The sequence below is a fragment of the Pollachius pollachius genome (genome assembly GCF_949987615.1).
Source record: "Pollachius pollachius genome assembly, chromosome: 16".
Classification (NCBI taxonomy): domain Eukaryota; kingdom Metazoa; phylum Chordata; class Actinopteri; order Gadiformes; family Gadidae; genus Pollachius; species Pollachius pollachius.
In genome coordinates this window covers 3,546,889-3,561,397 of record NC_136949.1, presented here as the reverse complement: position 1 = coordinate 3,561,397, position 14,509 = coordinate 3,546,889, and the positions used below count along the sequence as shown (strand labels likewise).

General features: G+C 52.3%; 1 protein-coding gene across 1 annotated transcript in view; it reads right to left on the bottom strand.

Annotated features, from left to right (window-relative positions):
- mthfd1l (methylenetetrahydrofolate dehydrogenase (NADP+ dependent) 1 like) overlaps positions 1–14,509 on the bottom strand; it is a 45,447-nt gene that overhangs the window by 13,284 nt on the left and 17,654 nt on the right. Inside the window, exons 19-22 of the mRNA XM_079753925.1 lie at positions 13,302–13,370; positions 7,027–7,138; positions 342–481; positions 158–199 (exon numbers count right to left, since the gene is read on the bottom strand). Of these exons, the coding sequence (XP_079610051.1) occupies positions 158–199; positions 342–481; positions 7,027–7,138; positions 13,302–13,370 (363 nt within the window). The remainder of the gene's footprint in view (positions 1–157; positions 200–341; positions 482–7,026; positions 7,139–13,301; positions 13,371–14,509) is intronic.

Below are 14,509 nucleotides of genomic sequence, written 5' to 3'. Positions count from 1 at the left end.
AGACCCTTTATTACTTCATTATGTTGGTTGTTGTATAAGGGTCTGTGTGTGTGTGTGTGTGTGTGTGTGTGTGTGTGTGTGTGTGTGTGTGTGTGTGTGTGTGTGTGTGTGTGTGTGTGTGTGTGTGTGTGTGTGTGTGTGTGTGTGTGTCTCTCACCTCGTCGATGTACTCTCTGGGAAGAGGTGACCCTGCAGAGACCTGAACGCAAAAAAAACCAAGAGATCAGCGTCACAACAATGTCCAGGTCGTCCTTCAACCTTCGACTTCCTGTTCCAGCACCGCGCTGCTGCATGTTGCCTCCAGTGCCCCCGCCTGACCCGGAACCCCCCCCAGGACTCACGTTGGGACCCCCGCCGTGCATCTTGAGGGCTCGGACGGTGGCGACCAGGACCACCGCGCTGGGCCTCAGCCCCGAGGCGCGGCACTTGATGCTGAAGAACTTCTCCATCCCGATGTCGGCTCCGAAGCCAGCCTCCGTCACTAAAGGACACACAGAACAACGCCTCCGTCACTAAAGGACACACAGAGCAACGTCTCCGTCACCAAGGGACACACAGAACAACGTCTCCGTCAGGCGCTGGGGTAGATCACATAATATCAATATAATATATATTATCGAGGCCAAAAGCCTGGTGCGCCTCCGGCTGATATTGTGGACCCTAAACGACGCAATGGGTTCTCCGACGTTTCTGGTACTTCGACAACAAGTAAAGACTCGTACTGGAGGTTATCTCGGCTATGGTGGAGAATTAATTTGCGGCCCTCCTCCTCCCCCTCGCGAGTGTTTAAAGTGTGAATACACGCTTCGCTTTTGATGTGGACGCACAATAAAATCGAGTCAATGAACGTTTTCTCGGCAGTGTGCACATACACACACACCGCATTTAACGAGACGGACGGCAGGTTATGACCGCAGTAGAGTGGGGCGTTCCTAAAACAAAAGGCTGCACGGAATTCCATCCGAGCGGGGGTCAAGTGCGCAGGAATGTCGAGTAGGGGCGACAGGTGCGGACGGGCCGGACTTCCCCTCGTCCCGGTCCGCTTGGAGCCAGACTGACGTCACGGCAACCAAGGAATTGTAAACACAGGCATGCGCTCCGGGCGGAGATCATCACAGTCCCGGGTTTAGCCGCCTGAGGGGAGGTGGTCTACAGCGAGACCCTCCATCAGCTCAGACTTCATTATGGGTCGTCAAAGGTTCAAACAGAGTTCCTCGAAGAAGGCAGAGGGCCTCCGACACGGCCTGCTCAAGACCTCAACCTCCTGAGCAGAGGAGTAGAGCGGAGAGCCAAGCCTGGAGAACAGCTTGTGTATGTCGAATGCACAAGCTATTGTTGGATGAATTGCTCAATGCGACAACATTGGGCAAGCAAGAAGCCGAAACAAGAGCGAATGCTCCCAATGATCGGTACTGAATAACCCAGATTCCCCCGCCGCACTTATTACACAAGAATACTTTGCATTGCATAACCATAACCCTATTCCACTTAGAAACAAGCTTTTCTCAATTGCAGGCATAGTTCATGTTGCATCCATTATCTCCATACTTATGTCTCTGCAGCACCAAGAGGCCAGTTATGGCGTCATCTTCCCCATAGCCAGCCTACTCTGTGGGGGTAGTGTGATCCGTGAGACAGGTGGATCTTAGGGCGAGGGGAAGAGGTGACGGTCTGGCCTGTTGTACTGTCAAGTGTGGGGGGTGAAATGAAGGGTAATAAAACCTGGCTTGTGTCAACATCAAGCTGTGGCGCGTGTGGATGCATCTTCGTCAAGAGGAGAGCAGCACGCCATCTCAGCTGCTTAAAAGGGTTTTTAATGACCTCATAATGACACGATGCCAGGAAGCAAGGCAGGAAACATTAATGTGCTGATGAATGTGATTGATGGGGGGGGTTCAATTTAGTTTTCTTGGTGGGCGTAGTTCTTAGGAAATCTAATGACTGTAGCATGAGGCCTGTACATTTATTTGAAGTCAAGGTGATTTGTGTAATTTGTCTTTGGCTAAAACAATATTAAGCTCAAAACATGTGGTTCCCTAATTCATTTTCAATGTTTAAATTCCTTGTACTGTGGAATTGCTGCAATGCCAAACGCGAGATGATTCACTGGAACCGTGAATGGTTTGACTTTACGGTGTTGAATGTGCATCACGTTGATGACAGGCGAGCATCGAGTTAAACTCGATACTGTGTTAAGAGGATAACATTTAAATGAGATTTGTACACATGAATGTCAACACTAAACACGGACTGAACATGGTGTGAACGACCGACCAACACATGGGGTCAAAAGAGCGAAACAAACAAACATTGGAGAAATGAATCCAACATGGGAACAGAGAGAGAGAGACAGAGGGGGAGACACAGAGAGAGGGGGGTAGAGAGAGGGAGAGGGAGAGGGAGAGAGGGAGAGGGAGAGGGGGAGACAGAGAGGGGAAGACAGAGAGAGGGGGAGACAGAGAAGAAAGAGGGGGAGACAGAGAGAGGGGGAGACAGAGAAGAGAGAGGGGGAGACGGAGAGAGGGGGAGACAGAGAGAGAGAGGGGGGGACAGAGAGAGAGAGGGGGAGACAGAGAGAGAGAGAGAGCGGGTGAGAGCGAGAGCGAGAGCGAGAGAGAGAGTGTGACAGAGCGAGGGGGAGCAAGTCATAATCAAATCAAAAAAAGGGTGAACAAATTACAAAGGTACAGGGTGAACTAACAGCGGTTGGGGGGGGGCGGCCGAGTGCCAGACGAGGCGATGGCAGTCCAAAGGGCCCGGGCCCGGCCCGGGCCTGAGTGACGGCGTTGACGTGAACCAGGCACAGTGTGCGGTTTGGAGCGCGTTCGGGCGGGGCGTCCCGGATCAGAACAGCGCCTGTTTTAGATCAGCCAGCAACAAGTTGAGCCTGGGGGGGGAAGAGAGGCCAGGAATGTGTCCGAGACGTCTGTTTGGCCGCAGAGGGCTATGAGGAACGCCGGACATCTCGTTGGGCTCTCTGCCGCGTCTCTCCCACTGTTCCCAGTACAGACACCGACGCCTGGCCGGTGAAATGTGTCGGTGTCTTTATTAAAGCGATTATTGGATGCATGGTTGGGGGAGGCTAAGATGGAGTCCGACCGCGTATGTTTGAGAGAACCGACGTAGTCACTATGTGACGAGAGGGAACTACGTCAGGTAGTGATTGATTTAATGACCCCGACCCTCCCAAATTAAACAAAGAGGAATCTTAAAGCCCTTCGGGTGCTAATGGGAACCACTTGTTTCCCGGTGTGTGTGTGTGTGTGCGTGTGCGCATGTGTGTGTTAGAGTGTGTGCTAGAGTGTGTGTGTGTTTCCCTGTGCATGTGCGTGCGTGCGTACGTGCTGACGTGTTTATCTTGGGGGTGTGTGTGGCTTCAATTGTCCGGAGCTTTGGGTCGGGAGGAGAGCCAAGGGGGTGTGTATTGGCATGGATTCAGCACGACAGGGGCTTGGTGGGAAGGTGTGAGTGGGGGGGTGTGTCGAGGGGTAACTATCGGCCAGAGTTCTGGTGTCAGCGCCACTGCCAGCCCAAACAATAACACAGCAGGGTGGAACCCAGGCCGTGTGCACGCCGCCCTCGCCTTACACGCACCCAACCCTTACCCTGGCACGACCGCTCACGCAACGCGTAAAAACAACAGGAAGTACCGCCCCCTTTCTAAGAAACCTCTCCACAAAGACGACCCATTGGGGGTGTGGGAGGAAGTGGGGGAGCATATCATACCACCAGGTGTGAGTGTGAGTGCCATTATGAGCCGTTTGAAAACCTGCCCTTTCCTGTGTTTTAGTGGCATCACAAGTGGGCGGGTCCACCCAGACGTACGCTGCATAAATCAGTCCAGTGGATCGCAGCAACCGTTGTTCATCTATCCATCAACCATCTAGGTCAGGGGTCTCAAACTCAACTTACCTGGGGGCCGCCGGAGGTAGAGTCTGGGTCAGGCTGGGCCGCATCAAATATTCCACAGAAAAAAGGAGCACAACTGAACCTAAGGAGCACAACTGAAAAAGGAGCACAACTGAACCTTCTAAGATAATGATCGGGCTATAATTAGATCACGTTGGCTATGTAATCGCTGACAACAAGGGACATTTCATAGTGGTTGGTGGAAACCGGGACATTTTAGCATCCTTCGGCTTTTGTCGGGATTCAGGACGCGCAACTCAAAATTCGGGACTGGCCCGGCAAAACCCGGACATCTGGTCACCCTATCACAAGTGATAAAAAAGCGTGGCAAGCCACTCAGCAAAAAGGTGCGTTTGACAACAACGCGGGGGCCGCACTAACACTAAACTTTGATGTCAAGCAGGGGGCCACATTATATCATCCCGCAGGCCTCAATTGGCCCGCGGGCCGCAAGTTTGAGACCCCTGATCTAGGTGGACAGGCCCACTTGTGTTGTGACGTCACTTAAACACAGTGAAAAAGGCCCGACTTCCAAAAACGACTCGAATACAACACCACCCCTTTAAAAACACCACGCTCCCCCAAATCCTCCCAGTTCCGGTTCCCAGGGGCTGTGTGCGCGGGGACGCTCCCCCAAACGTGGACGGGGGCGGCGGCGGTGGTGATGGGGCTGCACCTCTGGGCCGCCAAGCAACCTTCGGCCGGGTGATCCGGGCGTCTTCAGCCCCGCTGCGGTATGCGTCTCGGGTGGCGGCCTTGTGGGAAGCGCAGCGCTCAGGACTGTTTATCATTAGGGGGGGGGGGGGAGATGTGGGAGGTGGGCTTATCGTGGGCCCGGCCTGTTAAGGATGCAGGAATCTCACACATCTGGCATGCAGTACACATTCCCTAATGGGTAACCTGGACGGGCCCCGGACCCGGGCCCCCCCCTCTCTCCCCCCTACTCCTCAAACATTTGTAGAATCTGGAGAGCTGGATTCCAGCTCTGGAATCACACACACACACACACACACACACACACACACACACACACACACACCTCTCTCTCTCTCTGTGTGAAGTCCGGGTTCACTGAGAGTTCAGGGTCCTCTGTGGCCGCGAGAGGTTTGAGAACACCACCCGAACACGAACACTGCAGCGACGGCCGGCGGTGCGACGGTACCGAAACATTGACCGAGGGAAGGAGTATTGACTCAAGTCCCTGCTCCGTTGACTTAGCGGTAAACAGCAGAGGCGCGGGTGTTTGGACAAGACGGCAGCGCAGGCGGAGGGAAAACATGAAATATTGTCGAGTTGGGTCACCGTTTGGATTCTGTGAATGATCAACATTGCAAAGAGTCGTGGTGAGCCGGGGCCCAGCGGCCATTGCTCTACATAGGGTCTGCACCGTGGAGCGGGGGAGGGAGGGGAGGGAGGGAGGGAGGGACTGAGGGGAGGGAGAGAGGGGAGGGATGGAGGGAGGAGAGGGGGATGAAGGGACTGAGGGGAGGAAGAGAGGGGAGGGATGGAGGGGAGGGAAAGGGTGAGGGATGGAGGGGAGAGGAGGGGAGGGATAGGATGAGGGATGGAGGGAGGAACAGATAGAGAGGGGAGGGGAGGGACAGAGAGACAGAGGGGAGAGAGGGGGGGGGGGGGGGGGGGGGAGGAACCGTGCAGCATGGTTGCTCAAAGGAGGAAGAGGAGGCCAGGCCGGTTCTCCGCATACCTCAGAGTCAGGTAACCAACACTCACACAGGGAAAGGGTATCAGGTGTGCGTTTTACACATACCTGCACAGACCTCCCCCCAGCCCTCAGCCCAGTGTTTCTCCTCTCCCGTGTTGTGAAACCCTACTCTGCGCCCTCGCCCCTCCCCGGGGCCCGAGGTGACAGGGGAAGCGAGCCACGCACGACCACGGCGTAGACCTTTCTCCTTGTTTTTCTGTCCCTCGGTGGCCGTAAACAAAACACACACCAACCCAAAACGCACCACTCACACACTCTGTCCCACACATGGCACGACCGAGACGAGATGCCACGCCCCAGCGGGTACGCGCATGAGACATCATAACCAAAAGGCCACTTCTTCAAACCAGAACTCCTCCAAACACACACTTACACATACCGCGCATTCCTGGGCGGTTGACGTGAATGAAGAGAGTGGGGGGGGAGGAGAGATGGAGCGATACCGCTGGAAGGGGGCAGCCGGGCGGGCCTTCGCATTGAGGGGATTAGCCTTACTCTGGGCATTCCTGGAGCTCTTAAGGAGTTATTCATCTGCTTCCTTCCTCCCTTCGTCCTCCTCCTCCTCTCTGTGTGTGTAATCTTCCAGACACTTCCGAGGAAGTTCCTGCCCGGCCAGGTGGACAGCCTGGGCCGTCGGAGACGGGAGCCAATCGACAGTCGGCTCTCCAGCCACAGCCAGGGACAGAGCTCTAGAACAACCTCCAATTAAAGGAGAGTTCTAGAACCAAATACAATTAGAGGAGAGCTCTAGAACAACCTCCAATTAAAGGAGAGTTCTAGAACCACCTCCAATTAGAGGAGGGCTCTAGAACCACCTCCAATTAGAGGAGGGCTCTAGAACCACATCCAATTAGAGGAGAGCTCTAGAACCACCTCCAATTAGAGGAGGGCTCTAGAACCACCTCCAATTAGAGGAGAGTTCTAGAACAACCTCCAATTAGAGGAGAGCTCTAGAACCACCTCCAATTAGAGGAGAGCTCTAGAACCACCTCCAATTAGAGGAGAGTTCTAGAACCACCTCCAATTAGAGGAGAGTTCTAGAACCACCTCCAATTAGAGGAGGGCTCTAGAACAACCTCCAATTAGAGGAGAGCTCTAGAACCACCTCCAATTAGAGGAGAGTTCTAGAACCCCAACCAGCGACCGGAGGGTGTTACAACCAAGAAGAAGAAGCAGGCAGACGACCACCACAGCTTTTCAGTTGCAAAGGAGGTGCACCAGAGTTTACGGCAGGAGTTACAGGTCCATTATTGTGTGTGACTGAGTTTGATATCTCGGGGTCCATTGTGTGTGCGAGACGCCCAGACTGAGGCCACGGCCCCATCTTCCTCAGGGGCCGGCGTCGGTATGTACATTCGTTTCAATTCTTTAATTGACATTCTTCACGAACTCACCCACAAAGCCGTCGCGTCCCACCAGCTTGAGGGCCAGCTTGTCTGCCAGCACCGAGGAGTTGCCATGGGCGATGTTGGCGAAGGGCCCGGCGTGGACAAACACTGGCGTACCCTGCAACAATGATATGAAAAGACACACAAATGCATCAGCCACACACACACACACACACACGCGCGCGCACACACACACACACACACACACACACACTCATAAGTGGGCAAAGAATGAACAGCCAAGGGGTCCTTTAGACACAAAGCGAACATTCCTGGGTTTCTCAGCCTCCCTTCCTTCCAAAGCCCTCAGGCTCAATATTCAAGTGGTAGAGCCCCGTGGACTACAGCTTGTTTGGATGAACACTGGGTTCGGGTTAAAGCTGTAGTACTTGGCCGTAAAATATGGTCAACATGATGAGGCTTCCTAAATGGCAGTGATTTGCTTAGGCCTTAATCCTCCAAATGTTTTTACTGAGGGATAAAGTTCACCAAAATGGGTTCCTGCAAGGACTGCCAAGATTCAATTGTTTTAACAAGATCATGTTACCATCTAACAAGATCGGTTGAAATAGATAAAAAAAACAACTTACTATCGCAACCTGATCCTATTTAAAAGGGCAAGTTAAAAGGCCAAAATCTATTTATTTTTTGAAAACGGCTCTGACCAAGTGTTGCAGAATATTTCTGTGACATATTTGACAAGAGTGTGGAAAGTTATTCAACACTTAAAATATATTAAATACAAGATGTAGGCTCCTTCCGGCAGACAGGTTTTTCCAGAGGGGTCCATTCCTATTGGCTGCTCGAGTGTGACAGGGGCTTTGATAACATTTGTTGACGTTTTCTAAAACCTTCACTATAGTCCAGACCGCTCAGATCTCATCCTTCTAAACTTTTACGTTCAAAAATAGTTTAAACTCATAGATACTCATAGGATGTTACGTTTATTCTGTAGTTATTGGTTTTCTATAATCATTACTTCATGCGTTACAAACCTTTTGTGCTACAGGGCATGAAAGGCCTGAACTAAACTCATTAGCTGGCCTGAGGATCCGGCCTGCATAATGCAGCAGGTGGTGGGCACTTGAAGACTAAACCATTCCCAAAGCACCAATCAGCATCCGCCTCCCCTGGGTTTGATACGAAGCCAAGCGGGCCAAGACGGACAAACCGAGGAGGGGGAAACTGGCTTTGATACGAGCTGAACTACAGCACAAAGAGAGGTAGTAAAGCGTTCCATCAAGTAATGGGGACTTTGATTTCTATCGTAGTATTCCAGCCCGGCAGTACCGAAACAGTAGCTCAAAACACACCCATTTGAATCGTAAAACCAGGGCTTTGTAAAGCCATGACATACACCGACCGGGGTCTTGAAGGTTATAAACCGCAGGTTTAAGAATGGCAGTCAGGTTTAACGTCACCAGGGTGAATCAGGACGTGGCAACCGACGAAATGGAGCGAAAAAGTTACGGGAAAAAGTGAACTAGGGCAGACTTTGGCACAGCCTGAGGTTGTCCCATTTTGAGAAACATCTTTCACACCGTTCCTCTGTCCCAGCGGAAAGTGGGCAGATGTCACGCACGATGTGACTTCAGATGCGTGTCCTTTTCACTCTTTCCCCAGCGTCTTCCGGAGGACGTGGAGTCAACGAGAGGGGAGAGGTTGTTTTGTTTTGTTGGGGAAGAGAAGGATGGGGGGGGAGCCCCTGGGATGCCTGGGATAAGGTACGACAGGAAGGTGGAGGTCGTTCCATCCTGTCCATTTCCTGATCATCCTTCTCTCTCTTGCCGCTCACTAAACCGGAGCAGGAGAGATCGGAACCATTCCAGCATGGCCGCTCTTCCCTCAGTGTGGATATAGGGCGGTCGCAGGACAAAGGCCAAACCTTAATCTTTACTGAGAAGCTCATTAATCAACTTACTTTTCACTGTTAATTCACGTTTCGAAGGCTTACCGTTTCATTGAGTTTAGCCCCAATTTGCGCAGCAACTTTTTCACCCCATGTTTTTTTACAATAAATAAAGGCAATGTCGACAGGCCAAATTGGTAATCAATAATGTTTGGGTCATAATTAAAAACTTTATGACACAGTCCTAGGACTAGACCAGATGAGAATCACCGGTCTATAGCAAGTCTTACTGTGGGTTAAGAGTCAAACTGCTCTTTCTACCCAGAATTCCGAGCAATTCCAACAAAATATGGCATAAATAACTGCAGCAGACTCCGCACTGAGTTAGCGTCTTCACTCGTGTTTGTCCATGACCACATCAGTCCCAGATGGGCGGGTCTCGCTGCATCAGGACGCCGCAGAGAGAAAGTGCTGGAAAGTGCCAGGAAATGCGTCTCTCTCTCTGGGTTACAGTGTATTAGATTGAAGAGATACCAAACATCTGTTCTTGATTGAGCACTCACATGAACTCCGAGTAGGGTTTACACAGCGAGAAATCAAGGCAAGTGTTTGTTTATCGAACATGAAACACGATACGCTGTTGTTTCAGTCACTGGGGAGGGGAGGGGGGCAGATTTAGAGATTAGCGCAAAGTGGAAATGTAACAATATTTACAAGTATTAAGATTGAATATTGGCAGCTCATTGTTGTTAAAATAAAACACCAATAGCTTGCAGGTATGGTAAACCTGCTCTGTGTTTTAAATGAAGCCGCAGAGCCACATGTCACAGCCGTGGAATGCATGTGACTACAGTCGGCACTATTTACTGTGCGAGCGTCACTCAACAGTCGGGGTTTACATCTGCGGAAACAACAGCGCTGTCTTCACTGGCTTGTCATTAGACAGCTCCTAAACCCTGACGGCATGTATATAAACATACACATCTTTTGGCCTGCCCACTGGTTTGTGGGCGTGTGTGTGTGTGTGTGTGTTCGTGCAAAAACTGTGTTCCATCTTTCTAAGCGACGGAAGAAGACTTCAGGTTCAAGTCCATACTGCCAAGTATATCAAATGGGATTTTTTCCTTTTTAATCACAACATGGATGTAGTAATCCTGCCGGCTTACACAAGGAAATCTGGGATCGGCAAGGTTTCATAACAGGGTCTAAAACACATAAAAACAATCAAATCTTGTCCCTGGAAAGTACCATTGGGTCCCTAGAAAGCTGCTGCCATAAAACACAAACAATCACACGGGAGACAACCCAAATAATCCTGGGCCCATCAACAGCTCCGCCATGCAAGACTGGTAATCGAACCCGGGTCCTTTTTCTGAACCACAGGAACTAGTCCTTAGTGGCCCTGCCATGGCAGACACAGGCAGGATGTGTGAGGGTCAGAGTTCACAGGGCCCCACCGAGAAGCTGTAATGAGGCGACGGAATGGTCCCATGACCTGGAGAGCTCCCCCTACAGGTATCACACCACGCTACGCTGCATGGCCGCCGCCATTTTGGAAGCATAGGAGCATTGGAAGGTGAGGTAAAGTGTTGTTAGTGATTGCTTTTTGGTTATTGTTGAGTGATCATAGGGAATAAAAAAACACCCCTCTCATGCACTTATACGCATGTTGTACGTCCTGGCACTTAATGTCCACACTCATTGTATGTTGTACGTCCTGGCACTTAATAATAGTACTTTTTGCATCGTGCATTGTGTATTGTGCATTGTGTGTGACATCTTATCCTGGGTATCTTTATTGTGTACGTGGAATGGGTTACCCTAGCAATTGTACGTGTATGGCACTTGGTTCTATGAACATCCTTACTCTACTGACAGAGCTATATTGTTGTTTCTCTTTCTTCTGACAAATGTACTTATTGTAAGTGGCTTTGGATAAAAGTGTCTGCATAAAATGCCCTAAATGTAAATCAAATGATTTATCATTATGGGGGGACGATGTTGTGCTTGAACCTGCCAGAGCATTCCTCATGAGCTCAGATTAAAGTTGGTTTAGGATTTTACATTAGTGCGAAGTCGAGTCCTCTCAATATGGTGGAGTACCGCTAACCGAAAATCCCATGATGCACTCTGATGCAAGGGCCCCATTGTTTACACCTGTCACCGTAGAGATCTGTAAACGGGCCTGAGGACCCCGATGTGTGCTGCGAGAGAGCAACAGGTCGTGGGTACGAGGAACAAGACCCATAACATATAAAGGAAATGTGTGCATGCACAATGTACACACACACACGCACACACACACACACACTTTCTCATGGACTCCCAGGGCCTGGTCCGTCCAGATACGAGACCCCCGGCCAGAATCACAGGAAAACCACACAGGAAGAGGTTTGTCAAAACACAGAACCGCGCCGCTTCCTCCCTTCTCCAAAACCCTCGAAAGTACGTCAATATCTGCCCCCTGGACCGACAGCCAATCAGAGCCTGGCGCTGCTGCTGTGCTGACCCATCAGCCCCAGCGGCTCTCCTGATGAACAGGATGCCCTCGGCGTTTGGCACGGGGACCTCTACACCTCTGAAGGCGAGGAGCTGGATCGAAGAGGAAGAGAGGCGGAATGTGGCACAGAGGGTGGAGCAGGAAGGCTGGTAACCTGAGGTTGCTTGTTCGATCCCGAGCTCCTCCTAGCGTCGACGTGCCCCTCGACCCTCGACCGTCGAGGTGGCCCTTAGCGAGACACCTGACCCTACCTGACCCGACCGTTGTTGTGTGAATGTGTGTATGAATGGGTGAATGTTAGGCGATATTGTAGAGCGCTTTGAGGGGCCACTGGTTAGAAAAGCGCTAGATAAATGTGGACCATTAACCATATATAAGGTCCATTAAGAGTCCATCATGACTCTCCAAACTCTTCTGGAAGGGGATGTCGCGTGGCCTGATGGAGTCTTCTCGTCTTTAACAGGGGGGGCCGCTCTGTAACGGTGGATTCAATCTTCACAAACCCTCTCCCCCTCCCACTCTTTTGCCTCCCCACCACTCCCTCTCTCTCACCTCCTCCTCCTCCTCCTCCTCTCTCTCGCCTACTCTCCTCCTCCCCCCTCCGGTAAATCCCTCCATCCCCTCTGGGACGGGCGTCTTCTCCGAGGGAGCCGGTGGAGCATCTCGAATGACCTTGAGTGAGCCTAGGTGACATGCATGAGTGTGCGTGTGTGTGTGTCCAACCTTAAAGAAAAGGTCTCACAGGCACGAAGGAACGAGAGCCAGATGTTGTGCAAGAGGTGTGGTTTGGGTGGGGGGGCGGGTTTGGGGGAGGGGGGGAGAGAGGTATGAGCCCTCACCCCCCTCCCCCGCCCAAAGCGATCCCTTAAGCCGGGCCAGATGGGATGTCAGGGCTGTACCTTGCCTGACAGCCCCACCTGCCCCCAGCATGTTGCCCCACCTCACCCCCACCCCAGAGGTGCTCCGTCCGTCCGTCCGTCCGTCCGTCCGTCCGTCCGTCCGTCCGTCCGTCCGTCCGTCCGTCCGTCTATTTATCATCCTGCTGCTGAAACGTCCGCGCCGCTCGCATTGTTCCGCAGCGGAAATTTGTCCCTTCGGGATCGTCTCCCCTCGCCGCCCCCGCCTAATGGGAGAGAGGGGGGGGGGGGGGGGGGCCCTGCGCTGGGTTAACCCCGCCCGGAGCGTCGTGTTGTGGGAGAGACATTCCCGACCCCGCGTCGGTCGGCCCCTCTTCCCCGTGACCCCGGCCGTGACCTGGGTTTAGGGTTTAGCTCCAGCACTCGGTCTTGGTGGGAAAGCCGTGAGGCGGGGGGGCGGTAGTACGTGAGGGTCTTAGCTTATGACCGGGGGCCCCCCCTCGTAAAACGAGCATTCAGCCCGCTTCCTGATACTGTCCCTGGAAAACAAACCCCTTTTCTTCTTTCTCGCCACCGCAAAGATAGCAGAAAAACCTGAGTGACTTCTGACAAAACAATGGAACGCCGCCAGGATCTGAGGAGGGAGAGCGCGGAGGAGATACCGAGCCGGCCAATCACGGCTATGATCTGGTTAAAGCTTGATCAACTTATACTAGCCATCTCTGTCGTGTACGGGGAATGGGTTAACCTAGCGATTTTAAGTACTTTGCGCTTGGTTCTAAGAAACATCCTTACTGTGCCGACAGCGATATATTGTTGACAAATGTACTTATTCTAGTCACTTTGGATAAAAGCATCTGCTAAATGCCCACCACGTAATTGTTATCTTCAGTGAACCGCTCAAACGTGGGAAACCACACACACACACACATGCGTGTGAAGCCGTCAGCAGGCGTCCCTTTGTGGAATTCGACCACACCCGTTTTGGTGCACCAGAAGTGTGTGTGTGACTGTGAGTGTGTGTGTATGCGTGTGTGTGTCAGTCGTGAGTTGGGTGTGACGGGGCGGTACTCACCTCCAGGGTCTGCATCAGGGTGGGCTTGATGGCGTCCTTCATCAGCACAGCAAGGGCTCCACTCACGCCCTGGAAGACGGACAGACCGGAACATTAGGCACCAGTTAAAGCAGAGAGGTGCTGTACCAATACATCAGGAACTCTAAAACAATGATCCCACTTAACATCCCTATTTTAAACCGTTTAATGCAAGGCCAACGTTTCCTTGATAAGTACATGGAGTATGTCATTCTCTCCCAACAATTGCTAGAGTTCATGTTTCCTGCCCCGGTGGGGGGGAGGGGCACACATTTCCAGCACACAAAAACACCCTTTCAGGAGCGATCGCGGTCCCAGGGAACAGTGTCGCCCGTTGACGGCGGCCGTGCTTGTTCCCGGCGTGGCTAATCGGGAAGGCTAGCGTCACGGTGCGAGGGCCCCGAGGCCCGGTTCTGGAACAACACAGGCCAGAGCCGTCAGGAGCCCGCCGGGGCCGTCGGGGGCAGAGGGGCCGCGGGGGCATTATGGGGGGGGGTAGGAAGAGAACACATTCGACTGGATCCCAACCTGAAATTAGCTGAGGAGGAGAGAAGTCAGGGCGTCTGCTCTAAGAACAGGAGAGGTCGCGGACGGGATTCTGGGGGTTTTCCCAGGTATTTAGTCAGGTATGCGCGGCAGCGTAGGGTCACAAGCTGGAATGATTTGGGGAATGTCGGACCTCCGAGCGAGAGGGGTAATTGTGGCGGACATGGACGGTGCGGTCACCGAGACCGGAGGGAAAAGGGTTTGAGTTAAGGCTGTGCAGAGCCACGCTGTGTGTGTGTGTGTGTGTGTGTGTGTGTGTGTGTGTGTGTGTGTGTGTGTGTGTGTGTGTGTGTGTGTGTGTGTGTGTGTGTGTGTGTGTGTCCACTCCCGAGAGAAAAAACACCCAAGGTTGGGAAATGATCGGTTACCGGGCGACCATGTTTAGCAGAAGCACAGAAAACAACGGACATTCAGTTTAACCAAATAAAAAACACCACTGTAGCGCACGTGATGTTTTTCAGAGGTTACACCGAACGCAGATTCAGAGGACGGTCTGTCGTCCCTCAACCTCTCCGGATCTCATGAAGGAGGTTTCTATGCCTATATGTGGACATATTAACACTGGACTGTACCAAGTGGTGGGCCGATACGGGGGGGGGGGGGGGGGTATCCCTCCTGCCTCCCCATGGGGTCAAAGGTCAAAC